Source organism: Trichechus manatus, unplaced genomic scaffold (assembly GCF_000243295.1).
Source record: "Trichechus manatus latirostris isolate Lorelei unplaced genomic scaffold, TriManLat1.0 scaffold00212, whole genome shotgun sequence".
Classification (NCBI taxonomy): Eukaryota; Metazoa; Chordata; class Mammalia; order Sirenia; family Trichechidae; genus Trichechus; species Trichechus manatus.
In genome coordinates this window covers 41,695-59,495 of record NW_004444148.1, presented here as the reverse complement: position 1 = coordinate 59,495, position 17,801 = coordinate 41,695, and the positions used below count along the sequence as shown (strand labels likewise).

General features: G+C 40.2%; 2 protein-coding genes across 2 annotated transcripts in view; both read right to left on the bottom strand.

The window, feature by feature from the left end:
- Positions 1–15,634, bottom strand: part of C7 (complement C7) — a 120,177-nt gene extending 104,543 nt beyond the window's left edge. Inside the window, 1 exon segment of the mRNA XM_023742497.1 lies at positions 15,517–15,634. Within this exon segment, the coding sequence (XP_023598265.1) occupies positions 15,517–15,633 (117 nt within the window). The 5' untranslated portion in view covers position 15,634.
- CARD6 (caspase recruitment domain family member 6) lies at positions 2,606–8,993 on the bottom strand. The gene is made up of 2 exons (XM_023742496.1): positions 8,658–8,993; positions 2,606–6,545 (listed from the first exon to the last, which is right to left on the bottom strand). The coding sequence occupies exon 2, from the start codon at positions 6,502–6,504 to the stop codon at positions 4,279–4,281; it is 2,226 nt and encodes a 741-aa protein (XP_023598264.1). The 5' UTR covers positions 6,505–6,545; positions 8,658–8,993; the 3' UTR covers positions 2,606–4,278.
- Positions 15,635–17,801: the final 2,167 nt, after the last annotated feature.

The window sequence follows — 17,801 nt, the reverse complement described above, 5'->3', positions numbered from 1 at the left end:
AGGGTGGGGAGGGAGGGTGAGAGTTATTTATTAACTAGATAGTAGATAAGAATTATCTTAGGTGAAGGGAAGGACAGCACACACTCCAGGGGAAGTCAGCACAACTGGACTAAACCAAAGCTAAGAAGTTTCCTCAATACAATCAAACACTCTGAGGGACAGAGTAGCAGGGGTAGGGGTCTGGGGACCATGCTTTCAGGCGACATCTAGGTCAACTGGCATAACAAAGCTTATTAAGAAAATGTTCGGCATCCCACTTCGGTGAGTGGCATCTGGGGTCTTAAAAGCTTACAAGCAGCCATCTAAGATGCATCAATTGGTCCCAACCACCTGGAGTAACAGAGAATGAAGAACACCAAAGACACAAGGAAAGTATTAGCACAAGAGACAGAAAGGACCACATAAACCAGAGAATTCATCAGCCTGAAACCAGCAGAACTAGATGGTGCCCTGCTACCACCAACGACCGCCCTGACAGGAAACACAAGAGAGTCCCTGATGAAGCAGGAGAAAAGTAGGGTGCAGAGCTCAAATTCTAGTAAGAAGACCAGACTTGATGGTCTGACTGAGACTGGAGGAACCCCAGAAACCATGGCCTCTGGATTCTCTATCAGCCCAGAACTAAAATAATTTGAGGCCAACTCTTCAGACAGGGATTGGACTGGACTGTGGGACATAAAGTGATACTCATGAAGAGTGTGCCTCTTAGCTCAAGTAGATACAAGTGACTAAATGGACAGCTTCTGTCCAGAGGTGAGATGGGAAGGCAGAGAGGGTTAGGAGCTGGTTGAATAGACATGGGGAATCAAGGGTGGAAAGGAGAAGTGTGCTATCACAGTATGGGGAGAGCAATTAGAGTCACAATTAGAGTCACATAACAATGTATGTATAAATTTTTGTATGGGATAAATTTTTTTTAAAATAGTGTCTTTATTAAATTCTTCTTAAATTACCTAATTTGAAGGGTCCACATATTTATTGCCTAGATTGACATAGAATTTATTGGTGATAAGAACCCAGTAGCTTCTATCCTCCAGGAACTAATCTTGGAGAAGGATTCAGAGAAACGTTAAAAAAAACAATCACAACCATTGCTCGTTTCAAGAATGAGCAATTGAACAAGTTTAAATAAAGAAATTATTTTCAGTTGAGAAACTCCACTTTTACATCAAAGATTTTGTAGTTATGAATTAGTTATTATACTTTTTCTCCTGCCCAAAGATAAAGATAACATTTCACATGCATACTCTTCTATTTCTTTCTTCACCCTTTCAACCTTCAGAGATTTAGCACCGTTAATGCTCAATATTGATTATTTAATACATGAAAAAACAAATGAAGGATACCTATGTAGTATGAGAATGTTCTTAAAGATTAATTCTTTTCAAAGTCATTTCTCATGCATTTGTCAGTATGATTTTTCTTGGGTGTGCTTGAAAGTATTTTTTTAACCCAGAAAATGATGTTTTTCAACCCAGAAAAAAAAAATTCAAACGTTTTAACATTTGAAATTAATAGTAATTTTATTAAAGGTTCAAATTCAAAAGCTAGTATTCTTAAATTCAAGTAACAAATCCTCTTATTTAATTTATAAATCTAGTGAATTTTAACATCTACGTTTAAAGGGATCTTTTATTAATATTTGGTGTCATTTACAAGCTTAAAAAAAAAAAACCCCATTGCTGTCGAGCTGATTCCGACTCATAAACTTAGTTAACTAAATTTTACATCTGCGGATTCAACCAACCTCAGAACAAAAATATTTAAAAAAAGAAAAGACTTTTTTTCTTGTCATTATTCTCTAAACAATACAGTATAACAACTATTTACATAGCATTTACACTGTATTAGGTATTATAAGTGATCGAGAGATGATTTAAAGTATACTGGAGGATGTACGTAGGTTATATGCAAATACTGTGTTGTTGGGTCGGTTCTGACTTATAGTGACCCTATGTACAACAGAAAGAAACACTGCCCGGTCCTGCACCATCCTCACAATCATTGTTATGCTTGAGCCCATTGTTGCAGCCACTGTGTGAATCCACCTTGTTGAGGGTCTTCCTCTTTTTCGCTGACCCTCTACTTTGCCAAGCATGATGTCCTTCTCCAGGGACTGATCCCTTCTGATAATATGTTCAAAGTATATGAGACGTAGTCTCGTCATCCTTGCTTCTAAGGAGCATTTTGGTTGTAGTTCTACCAAGACAGATTTGTTCATTCTTTTGGCAGTCCATGATATATTCAATAGTCTTTGCCAACACCACAATTCAAAGGTGTCAATTCTTCTGTCATCCTTATTCATCGTCCAGCTTTCTTGCATGCGGATAAGCTGACTGAAAGCACCATGGCTTGGGTCAGGCACACCTTAGTCTTCTAGGTGACATCTTTGCTTTTTAACACTTTAAAGAGGTCTTTTGCAGCAGATTTGCCCAATGCAATGCATCTTCTGATTTCTTGACAGCTGTTTCCATGGGCGTTGATTGTGGATCCAAGTAAAATGAAATCCTCGACAACTTCAGTCTTTTCTCCATTTATCATTAAGTTGCTTATTTGTCCAGTTGTGAGGATTTCTGTTTTCTTTAGGTTGAGGTGTAATCCATACTGAAGGCTGTGGTCTTTGATCTTCATCAGTAAGTGCTTCAAGTCCTCTTCACTTTAAGCACACAAGGTTATGTTATCTGCATAACGCAGGTTAATGAATCTTCCTCCAATCCTACTGCCCCATTCTACTTCAAATACTATGCCATCTTATACAAGGGACTTGAGCATCTGAGGATTTTGGTATCTGCAGGGATTCCTAGAACCAGTCCCCCATGTTCACCGAGAAACCAATGTATTTTAAATGGTGTTTACAAATTTAATATAGTCATATAACTTAATGCTTCCAATTATCAGAACTTAATCAAATACTTAGAATAATGAATATAATAAGTTAACATTACAAATTCAGTGAATCTTAAATTATCTTAAACATTTCAATACTTTTTCAAATTTTGTAAACTTATCTTAATCCTTTCAACTTAAAAAATTGCAACTCTAAAGTTTAAAACTCAATTATATATTTTAAATTTGAATCATAAGACTAATATATTTGGTCGTCTAATAAGCTAAATTTCTTAAATATTACAAATATTTTAATACAAATGAATTAATTTTATTGGTTTTTAGTTCATTACTTTTATATGTAAGAGAGTTTTATCATCTCAACAAATTGAGGTTACTATACCAAGAAAGTTGATATAACTACCCAAGATAAACAGGGTTATCTATTCAGCAGGCTGATGTTGGACCAGAAACTTTTGACCAAGGTGCCTCTGGAATAGCAAATATCTAGGGCAATTTTTCTTGCAATGCTGTGGCCATTTGAGCCCGATTTTATGGTCACTGTGCAACTATTGGAAACCCTGGTGGTGTAGCGGTTAAGAGCTATGGCTGCTAACCAAAAGGTTGGTGGTTTGAATCACCAGGCGCTCCTTGGAAACTCTACGAGGCAGTTCTACTGTGTCCTATAGGGTCGCTATGAGTCAGAATTGACTCGACGGCCGAGGTATTTTTTGTTTCTGCAACTATTGTTATTGTCGTTAGTTGCTGTCAAGTCGATTACAACTCATGGCAACCCCATATGTGCAGAGTAGAACTGCTCCAAAGGGTTTGCAAGGCTCTTCATCTTTCAGAAGCAGATTGCCAGATCTGTTTTCCAAGGCGCCACTGGCTGGGTTTGAAGTGCCAACACCTTTACACTACTAGTTGAGCACATAACCATTTGTGCCACCCAGGGACTCCTCACTCAGCAACTACACCAAAAATAAACCAAACCCGTTGCCACTGAGTCGATTCCAACTCATAGTGACCCTACAGGACAGAGTAGAAACGCCGCATAGAGTTTCCAAGGGGCAGCTGGTGGATTTGAACTGCCAACATTTGGTTTAACAGCAAAGCTCTTAACCACTGCGCCACCAGAGCTCCTTTAAATCCATTCTCCTTCAAATGAGGTTGTCTCACAGCCCCCATCCCTGGATTCAACCTACACATTACCTAATACTCAAGGTTGGATTGAACTAACTTATTTACTGCTTGATTCTATTCTTAATTTCTTCATATTATCCCTGTCAGTTACAGGTATTTTAATGATATCCAATCAAGCTTTGCGTATCTTTCTTTCTGTGTCATGCTAAAGACAGCAGTCTTTTACCATCACTGAAATTCTTTCGGTTACTACATGATAGGAATGACCCAGGTAAAGGCTACGCTTCATAGGTCCCTGGCGTAAACACTTTAATGCTTCCCTGCTCTTTTGGAACCTGCTCTTGGGTAGTATATCTTGGCCTGTGAAGGACTGGCCCAGGATGACTTAGGTTGAGAGCGCTTAGGCTGAGTGGGTTTGGACTGGGAAGCGTTAGGTTGGGAAGGCTTGGGCTGACTGGGTTTGGAATGGGGGGCTTTAGGTTGGGAGGGCTGGGGCTGAGTGGGTTTTATTTGAGTAGGCTTGGGTTGAGAGAACACATGTTGGAAGGGCTGAGGCTCTGAGTGCTTGGGCTGATTGGATTTGGACTGAGAGCTGGGTAAAAGCTTGCTGTTGGACATAGGATGGGGTCGTGTTTGGAAAGCTGGATTTGAAGGCCTACTCTGCATCTTCTGCTGGGCTGCTTTCTGAGAGGCAGGTCTTATGGGCTTTTGCATAGTTCCTGTTGGTTGAAAGCCTTGATGATAAGGATCTTCTATATGGGAAGTTGTTCTCATTAGTTTTCCAGTTCCTGCAGCTAGCTGTATTCCCTGAGCACAGGCTGGCCCAGGTTGTGGCCTTCCAAGTCTTTCTGCTGGCTGTGAGCCCAGGGGATAGAAGTAACCTACCTGGGAGACCACTGCCCCAGACTTTTCAAAAGCTCCAATTGTTTTTGGTCTTTTAGGCCAGGCCTGTGCATGCTGAGAGATAGGTCTTGGTGGCCTCCCAAACCTTCCATTCCAGTGAAATCCCTGAGCAGTTCTCGAAAATTTCATGAATCTTTCACCTGAATAAAATCTCTGGGGTTGGAAGTATTGGAGACCAAAACTCTTACCTTGACTATGGGCCCTTGTATTATGTAAGGCCAAAGGATGCAACCACTTACACCTCTGCTCTGGCCAAAAGGGGGAGCCCATAAGCCAGGGGGGTTTCGAGGAAGCCTGGTTAAAGTTACCTCCAATGCTAGATGGTAAAGGCCAGGAGTTTTGTGGAGGAGACATGAAAACTGGGGTGGAGTAGATATTCTCAGGATTCTGGCTGACCCCACATATAACCCCAGAATCTCTTGTAGGCATCTGAGCTGGGGTTTTTGGCTTACTATGTCTTTGTTGTCCCACACTTTCAGCTGTTCCAGCCATGTTTTCACTAGAAGAAACTTGAATTCCTTGAGTGTTCTCACACTCTTTGTCTACCTGGATCCCCAACTCCCCGGCCAGAGAGGCCATGTCCTCCATGGACACACATTTGAGTGAAGAGCACATCACTTCCTGGAGGGCAGCTTGAAGGCACTCCGTGTCCTTCCTTCTATCCCCAGCTTCCTCTCCTTCTAAATACAGTAGCTGTGATGGCTTCAATTCCATGATCCTCTGAAAAATCTGAGCCTCTTCATTCTCCCTGGCCTGGGGACTGAGGGCAAAGTAGCATCTTTTAATGGCAGCTTCTCCTAAAAACCTCAGCAGGCTCCATTCCTTCTCACCTAGGTAGTCAGTGAAAATAAACACAGCTGAGGAAACTTCCATCAAAAAACCAAACTGTATCCAAAGATATTCTAGGTCTCCATGAAGGTTAGCCACAGCAACAGGCTTTTGAAAAAAATTAAGATTTTCCTTTAGATCATCGCCATCAGGAAAACACCAAGTTATCTCAACCAGGCCATCAGAGATTTGCCGGGGAAGCACCAGATCAGGTGAATCCTGATGAAGAAAGATTTTGTGTGATTTCATTTGGGCAGGCCTGAGCAGTTTGTTGAGGATTTTGGACTTGGAGAAGCTACAGCATCCTAAACGAACAAAAGAGATGACAGGCATCTTGATGTGAGCCAGAAAGTCTTCTGTATCTTCGGCAGGGCCTCCTGAGGACTGGGCTGACTGCTTCTTCACAATGTTCTTCATAGCCCCCAGCATGAAGATGCTTTTGTTGTTTTCTACATCTGGCAGTAGCAGGGGAAGAGCAAACTGGCACTGATACATGTTAGACATGACTTCACATTGCAAAGAGCTATCTGAACAAAGCATGGTGGCACAAAGGACATCAAGGGGATTAATGGTCTGTACGTCTCTAAGTTCCAAATTCTTCATTTCGGTTAGCAATTCCCCTTTTCTGTCCTCACTCGGAACCTTGTACCCAAGAATCAAATCTCTGGCCGTCACATCCAGCGCTTGAACTTTCATCAGGAAATCCCAAGCTAAATCTCCAGGAGTCTCAGGTGTCCATGCGTATCCTCGGTCTAAGGAGAATTGTTTAACAAAATCTGGTAGAAGCTTTCTGCTCCTATCCATGTTCAGACATGACAGGACATCTTTAAAAACTTTTTTTCTTTCTGTTGGAGAAAAGATACTCAGTGAATGCCATGTTTGCAGTCTAAGCTTTCCTCAAAAACTTTTAAAATTAGATAAGTAACTGATCTTCTCATTGCAAAAAGACCCAGCAATACAAATAAAGTGAAAGTCCAAGAACTTTCATCACCCTGCCAATCCCACTTCACTTCTGAGATATGTCAATATGGTATGTTTGCTTCCCATCCTTTTTTCTACAAAAGTACAAGTATATACATATATAATGAATGTTATTTTTACATAAATGATATCATACTAAACAAATGACTCTTCAACCTCTTTTTACTAAATGGTATTTCTTGCAAATTCTTCTAAGTCTCTCTATATAATTTTATCCATTGCATGGTATTCCATGGTTTGTATGGGCCATTATTTATTTAACTATCACCTACTGATGATCATTTAGGTTCTTCCTTTTATTTTGCTAATCTGATGTCAGCTGGGTCTTGGTTGAAAGCAGAGAATACCAGAAAGTTGTTTACCTGTGTTTTATTGACTATGCAAAGGATCATAACAAATTATGGATAACATTGTGAAGTACAGGAATTCAGGAACACTTACTTGTGCTCATGAGGAACCCATACATAGAACAAGAGGCTACCCTTCGAACAGAACAAGAGGATATTTCGTGGTTTAAAGTCAGAAAAGGTGTGCATCAGGGTTGTACCCTTTCGCCATAGTTATTCAATCTGTATGCTGAGCAAATAATCCGAGAAGCTGGACTATATGAAGAAGAACAGTGCATCAAGATTGGAGGAAGACTCATTAACAGCCTGCGATATGCAGATGACACAACCTTGCTTGCTGAAAGTGAACAGAACTTAAAGCACTTACTGATGAAGATCATAGACTACAGCCTTCAGTATGGATTACATCTCAACATAAAGAAAATAAAAATCCTCCTAACTGGACCAATATGCAGGATTATGATAAACGGAGAAAACACTGAAGTTGTCAAGGATTTCATTTTACTTGGATCTACAATCAATGCCCATGGAAGCATCAGTCAAAAAATCAAATGACGTATTGCACTGGGAAAATCTGCAGCAAAAGACCTCCTTCAAGTGTTAAAGAGCAAAGATGTCACTTTGAGGACTAATGTGCACCTAACCCAAGCTCATATGCCTCACATGCATGCGAAAGGTGGACAATGAATAAGGAAGACTGAAGAAGAATTGATGCCTTTGAATTACAGTGTTGACAAAAAATATTGAATATACCATGGACTGCCAGAAGAACGAATAAACCTGTCTTCGAAGAAGTACAGTCAGACTGCTCTTTAGAAGAGAGCATGGCGAGACTTCATCTCACGTACTTTGGACATGTTATCAGCAGGGATGGGAATAGGAGGTGGTAATTAGTGAAGAAGGAAAATGACAATGGATCATGATTGTGGCAAGCTACCAGGAGCTGCTTGGATCCCCTTGTAAAAATGGGCCTAGAAGAATCTATAGAAGTGAGAGTTGTTGTTGTTGTTAAATGGATTTCAGGAATTAACAAAAGTAACTATAAGAAACTCTTGGGTAGTAGAAAAGGTATTTAAACTGAAATATGTGCTAGAGCAAGAAGGTGAAGGGGAATTGGCTGCTAACATGAAGGGTTCCCAGGTGAGGCAGTGAGAGAATAAGTTGCAGGAAAACTTTTAAGTCCTCCTCTTTCCCATCTCCTACTTTGTTTTAGGATGACCATCCCCTGCTCCTTCAGCACAGAAATAAGCACCCACACAGCCCAGGCCAGATGTCAGTGTTGCCAAGATAATGGAATTCCCTGGTGGTGCAAATAGTTAATGTGCTTAACTGCTAATTGAAAGACTGGAGATTCAGGTCCACCCAAAATTGCCTTAGAAGAAAACTTTGGTAGTCTAATTCTGAAAAACTAGTCCTTAAAAATCCTATAAAGTACAGTTCTAATGTAACACATGTGGGGTCACCATGAGCTGGAGTCAACTCAATGTCAACCTTTTTTTTCTTTAACTATTCTCAAGAATGTAAAAGAAAATAGATCTATAATAAGTGACTAAATAGGAATTCATGGAAGAGAAATAGAAAGTATAAAAAAAGAATAAAATAGAAAGTCTATAATTTAAAACACAATACCTGAATTTTTTAAAAATTACTAGATGGCCTTAACAGCATATTGGAGATGACAGAAGAGTCACTTTACTTAAATGTAGAGCAATAGAAATGATCCAACCTGAAGAACAGAGAGAAAACTTTTTGAATAAAAAAATGAACATAGGCTCAGGAACCTGTGGAACAATATCAAGAAGTCTAGCACACAGGTAATTGAGGTTTCAGAAAGAGAGGCGAGAGCAAATGGGCAGAAAAAAAAATATTTGACTAAAATAAGGGCTGAAAAATTTCCAAATTTGATTTTTAAAAATTACAGATTCAAGAAGCTCTGCAAACCCTAAACAGGATAAAAACAAAGAAAATCACACCTAGACACATGAGTCAAACTGCTGAAAAAAATCAACAACAACAAAAAAATCTTGAAAACAACCTGAGAAAAATGACGATACTTACAGGGGAAGAATGATAATATGACTGAAGACTTATCACCAGAAACAATGGAAGCCAACAGACAGAGGAATGGCATCCATAAAGTGCTGAAGGCAAAAAAATGTCAATCCAGAATTCTACATTCAGGAAAAATATTCTTCTAGAATGAAGACACAATAAAGATATTTTCAATAAACAAAATCTAAGAGGATTTACCACCAGCATATTTGCACTACAAAAAATAATAAAGTTCTTCAGATGGAAGGTAAATGACATCAAATGGAAACTTGGATCTTCAGAAAGAAATCGTAATATATGGGTAAATATAAATAGTAAATACATGTAGTTGGCTGAACCCAACTACAAGCTGGAGGGGAAGGGAGTTGACTGATACAGTTTATACAAGTTGGCCTTCTGCAGCAAAGAATACAGAAGGCAATGTTGTAAGTCTTCCTGAGACTTTGATTGGACACTGTGGTTATTTTATGGAATGAAATTTAACAGGACAAAAAGCATGAAGACCCTTCTCCTTCAAGTCAGATGCATTTAGATTTTTTTTTTTCAGTTACCATTGCGAAGAACGGAAATTCCAGAACACTTAATTGTGCTCATGAGGAACCTATATATGTATCAAGAGGCAGTTGTTCGAACAGAACAAGGGGATACTGCGTGGTTTGAAGTCAGGAAAGGCGCGTGTCAGGGTTGTATCCTTTCACCATACTTCTTCAATCTGTATGCTCAGCAAACAATCCAAGAAACTGGACTATATGAAGAAGAACGCAGCATCAGGATTAGTGGGAGACTCATTAACAACCTGCATTATGCAGATGACGACGTAACCTTACTTGCTGAAAGTGAAGAGGACTTGAAGCACTTACTGATGAAGATCAAAGACTACAGCCTTCAGTATGGATTACACCTTAACTTCAAGAAAACAAAAATCCCCACAACTGGACCAATAAGCAACATCGTGCTAAATGGAGAAAAGACTGAAGTTGTCAAGGATTTCACTTTACTTGGATCTACAATCAACACCCATGGAAGTCAGAAATCAAAAGACGCACTGCACTGGACAAATCTGCTGCAAAAGACCTCTTTAAAGTTTTAAAAGCAAAGATGTCACTTTAAGGACTAAGGTGCGCCTGACGCAAGCCATGGTGTTTTCAATCGCCTCATATGAATGCAAAAGCTGGACAGTGAATAAGGAAAACCCAAGAAGAATCGTCACCTTTGAATTATGGTGTTGGCAAAGAATATTGACTATACCATAGACTGCCAAAAGAACGAATAAATCTGTCTTGGAAGTACAGCCAGAATGTTCCTTAGAAGTGAGGATGGCAAGACTTCATCTCATGTACTTTGGACATGTTATTAAGAAGGATCAGTCCCCTGAGAAGGACATCATGCTTGATAAAGTGGAGAGTCATTGAAAAAGAGGAGGACCCCCAACGAGATAGAAGGACACAGTGGCTGCAACAATGGGCTCAAGCATAACGATTGTGATGATGGCGCAGGACTGGGCAGTGTTTCGTTCTCTTGCACCTAGGGTCGCTATGAGTTGGAACTGACTTGACGGCACCTAACAACAATAACCTGCAGACAAACATCACTCAGGAAAGAGACAGAGGTCAGCCACATGTCTCCAGTCAACTAGAGGGGATTGGTAGCCATCAGATTTAGATTACAGGCCATAACTTATTATTGAGACTTTCCTTGACCTCTTTCACTAAAGGTATTAGATTGATTGCAATAATAGCCCCAATTAATGGCCTCTCAGTATCCATATCCTTTGCAATGTTACTTTGCAAGAGGTGGAGTATATTCCCCCAAGCGTTGAATCTAGGTTGGCTTTGTGACGTACTTTGGCCAACAGAATGTGACAGAAGTGATAGCATGATAGTCCCAAGCTTTAGCTTCAAGAGGCCTTGACTATTTCCTTTCTCTTCTCTCCCTCTCTCTTACTCCTTTGCTCTTGCCATAAGAACACACCTCATCTAGGCTGAGAACAAGCCCTGTCTAGCCCACTAGAAGATAAGCGACTAGCCTACAGTCCCCAAACGTGTGAGAGAGCCCAGTCAATATCAGCAGAGCTTCCGACCCAACTAGCGGCTGCCCACGGATACGTGAAGTGAGCCCAGAGAAGACCAGAACTAACCATCAAACCACAGACACATAAACAATAATAAGCTCTCACTGTTTCAAGCAACAGAATTTTGAGGTGGTTTGTTATGCAGCATTCTGGTGGCAACAAACAACTGAGACATAAAAAATTCAGGCAAACAAAACAACACCATTTAAGTATACATAATAATATTAGAATGTTACATATGGGGTAAAGTGAGTAGGAATGGGGGGTGGAGAAAAAAAAAGGAATAGATAAATAAAAGGGGCTCTCTGAACACCAATGATGATACTATGCAGTGAACTAATTAATCTAACCCTACACAACCACTAGCATCCCTATGTTGTGTAAATGGTTAAGCACTTGGCAGCTAACTGAATGGTTGGTAGTTTGAGTCCACTCAGAGATGCCTCAGAAGAAAGACCTGGCAATCTACTTCAGAAAAATCAGCCATTAAAAAAGTATGGAACACAATTCTACTCTGACACACATGGGATTGCCATGAGTTGGAATCAACTCAATAGTAACTCGTTTGGTTTTGGTTTGTGCAATGACTAAAATATATAAATAAATAAAAATTAATGAGACCTAAAAGCAACCATATGTTGGGAAGGTATATAGAAATGGGGAAGAGGAGGAAACTACTCTTTTCCAACAGAAGGAGAACTGGATTGTGAGCCCCCAAGACTGAACATGAGCTGGTAGCTATCTTCCCATTCCCATTCTCTATTGAGAACTGGATGATGTTTACTTTCTCAGACAATATCTCCTCAAGTGAAATATTTCTCATATTTTGAATTTTGACTAAGAAATATTCAAATTCATATATCCTAGAGAAATAAGAGCCGTCACATGAATAGATGGATATATGCACGCTCATGTTCATTGCAGCACTGTTCACGATAGCAAAAAGGTGGAAACAACCTAGGTGTCCATCAACAGATGAATGGATAAACAAATTATGGTATATTCACACAGGGGGATATGTCATGGATTGAATTATGTCCCCCAAAAAATGTGTGTATCAATTTAGCTGGGCCATGATTCCTGCTATTGTGTGATTCTCCTGTATGTTGTAAATCCTGCCTCTATGATGTTAATGAGGGAGGATGGGTGGCAGTTGTGTTAGTAAGGCAGGACTCAATCTATAAGATTGGATTGTGTCCTGAGGCAATATCTTGAGATATAAAAGAGAGAAGTGAGCAGAGAGACAGCAGGACCTCATACCACCAAGAAAGCAGTGCCAGGAGCAGAGCACATCCTTTGGACCTGGAGTCCCTGCGTGGAGAAGCTCCTAGTCCAGGGGAACACTGACGAGAAGGCTGACAGAGGGAGAAAGCCTTTCCCTGGAGCTGACACCCTGAATTTGGACTTTTAGCCTATTTTACTGTAAGAAAATAAACTTCTCTTTGTTTAAAACCACCCACTCGTGGTACTTCTGTTATAGCAACACTAGATGACTAAGACAGGATACTATGCAACAATAAAGTACAACGATGAATCCGTGAAACATCTTATAACATGGAGGAATCTGGAAGTCATTATGCTAAGTGAATTTAGTCAGTCACAAAAGGACGAATATTGTATAAGACCACTATTATAAGAACTCAAGAAAAGGTTTAAACACAGAAGAAAACATTCTTTGATGGTTACGAGGGTGGAGAGGGAGGGAGAGGATTATTCACTAACTAGACAGCAGACAAGAATTATCTTAGGTAAAGGGAAGGACAGCACACACTACAGGGGAAGTCAGCACAACTGGACTAACCAAAGCCAAGAAGTTTCCTCAATACAACCAAACACTTCAAGGGACAGAATAGCAGGGGTGGGGGTCTGGGGACGATGCTTTCAGGGGACATCTAGGTCAACTGGCATAACAAAGCTGATTAAGAAAATGTTCTCCATCCTACTTTGGTGAGTGGCATCTGGGGTCTTAAAAGCTAGCGAGCAGCCATCTCAGATGCATCAATTGGTCCCAACTCACCTGCAGTAAAGGAGAATAAAGAACACCAAAGTCACTAGGAAAGTATTAGCCCAAGAGACAGAAAGGGCCACATAAACCAGAGACTGCGTCAGCCTGAGACTAGAAGAACTAGATGGAGCCCGGCTACCACCAATGACCGCCCTGACAGGGAACACAACAGCGTCCCTGATGGAGCAGGAGAAAAGTGGGGTGCAGAACTCAAATTCTAGTAAAAAGACCAGACTTAATGGTCTGACAGAGACTGAAGGAACCCCAGAAAGCATGGCCCCTAGACTCTCTGTCAAGCCAGAACTAAAACCATTCCTGAGGCCAACTCTTCAGACAAAGATTAGACTGGACTATGGGACATAAAATGATACTCGTGAAGAGTGTGCTTCTTAGCTCAAGTAGATACATGAGACTAAATGGGCAGCTTCTGTCCGGAGGTGAGATGAGAAGGCAGAGAGGGTCAGGAGCTGGTTGAACGGACATGGGAAATCAGGAGTGGAAAGGAGGAGTGTGCTGTCATAGTATAGGGAGAGTAATTAGGGTCACATAACAACGTCTGTATAAATTTTTGTATGAGAGACTAACTTGAACTGTAAACTTTCACTTAAAGTACAAAAATAAAATAGAAATATTCAAATTCAATGGCAAAAGTTGTGTGACCGTTATTTACAGCAACGACAGAAAAAAAAAAAGAGAAAGCGTAGCTGCTGATGCTGCTTATGTACAACCAAACACCATATGGGATTTGGTTCCTTGGTTTGGAGGTTCAGGATCATGGTTTCATAGGACATCCCAGTTAACTGGCCTAATAACTTGTTTAGTGCTTCTGTTCTACCTCCTAGTTCTCTGCATAGTGCCTGGGGTCTTAAAAGCTTAAAAGCCAACCAAGGCACAACAATTAGTCTCTATTCACCTGGAGCAATAGAAGAAGAAGGAGAGTCAGGAATAGGAGGAGGAAATGGAATGTGTGGCTAATTGCCTCCATGAACAACTGCTTCCTTTGCCATGAGACCAGAAGAACTGGATGGTGCCCAGCTACCATTACTGAACACTTTGAGCAAAGATTCTATAGACGAATCCTGATAGAAAGCGGGGGGAAATGCAGAGCAGAATTTCAACTTCTCATGGACTCCAGACTTTCTGGAGCCTTGGAGGCTGGATGAACCCCTGAAACTATTACCCTGAGATAATCTTTAAACCTTAAACCAAAAATATCCGTTGAAGTCTTCTTAAAACCAAACAATAATTTAGCTTAACTAGTAAAGAATAGCTGCCTTGAGTATTATGCTTTTTTAAGAACTATCTATATGGGATCAAATTGACAACAGAAACTTGAAAGATTGGATAGGAACCTTAGGGGCTAGTGAGTTAATGTTAATGGAGGAAGAACAACTCAGACAAGGAGGGTGAAAATCATTGCACAACTCAAAGAATGTAATCAATGTCATTGAATTGTACATGTAGAAATTACTGAATTGGTGTTATGTTCTACTGTGCATATTCTCAACGACAACAGAAATAAATTATTTTTAAAAGTACATTTTCCATATGACCCAGCAATCCCATTTATAGGTATTTACCCAAGAGAAATGAAATAATATGTTCACACAGACTTGTACAAAGAAGACTAGTGTTTGCCTGGAACCCAGGTTTGTATATTGGGGGAGTTGCGGGGGAGGGGGTAGTCTGGGATAGGACACAGGGAACTTTTTGGGAGATGGAAATGCTCTGTATCTTGATCATGTTAGTTGTGCATTTGTAAAAACTCAGCAAAATACCCACTTAAAATGGGTGCATTTTATTACATGTAACTATTCCTCAATAAAGTTGTTTTTAAAATTAAAATATATATATATTCTAATTCAAGATACTGATATAATTTTCCTCATCAAGGCAATATATGGACTGGATCAGGCCTAGTAACAATATTTGGGGATCTTACCCATTCACTACAAATTCTACTGATTGTCTCTACTTCAAGAGTTAGGCCCAATTTCCCCATATTCCATGGGTAACAAAAGTGCTAAAATTAATAAAGTAGTTTTACTCTGAGGAATAGAGGTAACCCTAAAATGATCTGCATGATGGAAGATGACTGTAGAAGTCTGTAAGCTAACAATCAATACTTACGTTTGGTTGTATTATCCATCATGTCCTAGGTCCTGGGTGCTCCTCCCTACCAATACCCACCTCTGAGCAGTAGCCAGGTTCAAGAGACACAAGAAATTTCTGAGTAGCTGCTCTTCTGCTGGCATCTGGTGTCCTCCCTCATCCCTTCTCCCTATTATGTCGTGGCAACCTAAAAATAAGTTGTTGCCTAACTAAACTATACACATCAAATGTTGGCATCATTCCCATACCTTCCATACTTTTTTCCTCCTCCTCCTCCGATAACATGCCAGTTTCTGATTCCTCATAACTCTGCTCATCATCAGAGAACTCCATGTATTCTGAATACTCAGAGTCCTCTTCGCCATAATATACAATGTGCTCTGGGTCATCATAGTTCTTCTCTTCTACAGTGGTTTCTGCGTCTTCAAAGTATCCAACAGATTCTAGATATTCTTTTTTTCCCAAGTATAAAGAATCATCTGGTTCCTCGTATCTCTCTCCATCCCTTAAATATGTAATAGTTGATGGAACTTCATATTCAACGTCCTCAACTGAATGTGAGAATGTGTTTTTTGGTGTGTTGTATTCCTTCTCATTCTTCTCCTTTGAGGACAAAGCAGTTTCCCTGTTACTAATTTTCTTGTCCCCAAAAGAGTCAGAGGTTTGCAAATCCAATTGCCCTTTCTTTTTGAAGGACGCTGTGATCTCAGGGTTCTCAGGCTGTTTCTTCCCAGAGAAAAAAGCATCTTCTGAATTCTTGCTTACCCCCGTAGATGGAGAAGGTTCTGTAGTCTCATGTTTTAAAAAATCTGAAAAGGACAAGAAGGTTTTTGTTTTGTTTTTCCAAATTAACAAAAGAAATTTGATAACTTGAGTTTCCAAGGCCTCAAAGCATCATCCCCCGTCTTCATTTCACTACAGGATAGGAATACCCACCCCTTCCTATATAACTTGCATGGTACCAAACCAACTGTCAGAACTTTCTTCCACTAAAGAAAATCGGATCACACTTTGCCTTGCTCACTAGTTTGGGTCTTCCATAAAACCAAACCAAAACCCAACTCATTGCCATCGAGTCGATTCTGACTCATGGCAACCCTACAGGACAGAGTAGAACTGCCCTGTAGGATTTCCAAGCAGCGGCTGGTAGATTAGAAATGCCGACGTTTAGCAGCCAAGCTCTTAACCACTATGCCACCAGGGCTCCCAGCAACCCCAAAAGGTAAACAAGTAAACCATAAAATTTTAACCCTATGAACAGTGTTTACTTTTGGATTTACTGTGACCCACAACCTATTCAACCTTTCTGCAGCTATTGCTGATGGACTCTGACCTCAATTTCTCTAATTTGGAATAGTAGGTCCTAGAAATAATAAAATCTATTTTTCTAAGCAAGTAAGTCTTGTCCTACATTAAAGTCCATCAACATTCACCTTTTTATTGAGTTCCTACCTCTCTAATGTCTTCTCTTAAACTAATCCTGAATATAATTTAGATTCCTAGAAAAGGAGCTGTATCAACCTCTAGGGGTAATCTACAGAAGTGCTAAACAATCCTTTCTGGGAGAGCTGTTCTCTTATTGCCTAAAACCAAAAAATAAGTAAATAAACAAAACAAAACCCATTGCCACTGAGTAGATTCTGACTCATAGTGACCCTATAGGACAGAGGAGAACTGCCCCTTAGGGTTTCCAATCTGTATGGAAGCTTACTGCCACATCTTTCTCCCATGGAGCAGCTGGTGGATTCAAACAGGTGACCTTTTGGTTAGCAGCCTAGTACTTAACCACTGTGTCACCAGGGCTCCCCTTATCCCCTACCCAAACCAGATCAAACCCGTTGCCTTCGCGTCGATTCCGACTCAAAGTGACCTTATAGAACAGAGTAGAACTGCCCCACAGGGTTTCCAAGGAGCGCCTGGTGGATTTGAACTGCCCACCTATGGTTAGTAGCCAAGCTCTTAACCACTGCGCCACCACAGCTCCCCTTATCCCCTAGGCCACTAATTATCTTTGAACATTTAAGAATTAGCATCTGCATTGCTCTAGAAAACTGAGGTTCTGCTGGCATTCTTATCACAAAAGAAAATGAAGTTACTGATCCATCATCTATGTGTGCTAACGATTATTTTTCCTCTATTTTCAAAACGGCTATTTTCAAGATGCAGCATGTGGTCTTGGGGCTGTTAATGTCCGTGAGTTCACTTCGTTGATAAAGAAACCCCTGACTGTGTCATCATTAACAATATTCTCTTTCCAACCATCAGTATTTCAGGATGCAGCTGTCAGAATAACGAGCAGTCTGCACTAGGACTAAAACAACTGCCAGGTTTTGAGTATATACGAACAAGTTATCAGTTCGCTAAATCAGTGAGATAGATATGTTGTTGCCAGCTTTTTAAAATTTGGACGCTTTTCCCTGATACCGTATTTCATTGAAGATTATCTTCCAGGGAAAAACAAACAAAAACAAGAGTCGATAATTGTCTTTTTTCAGAAAATCTGTCCCTTCATCCCCCCAAAGAGTGAAAAAAT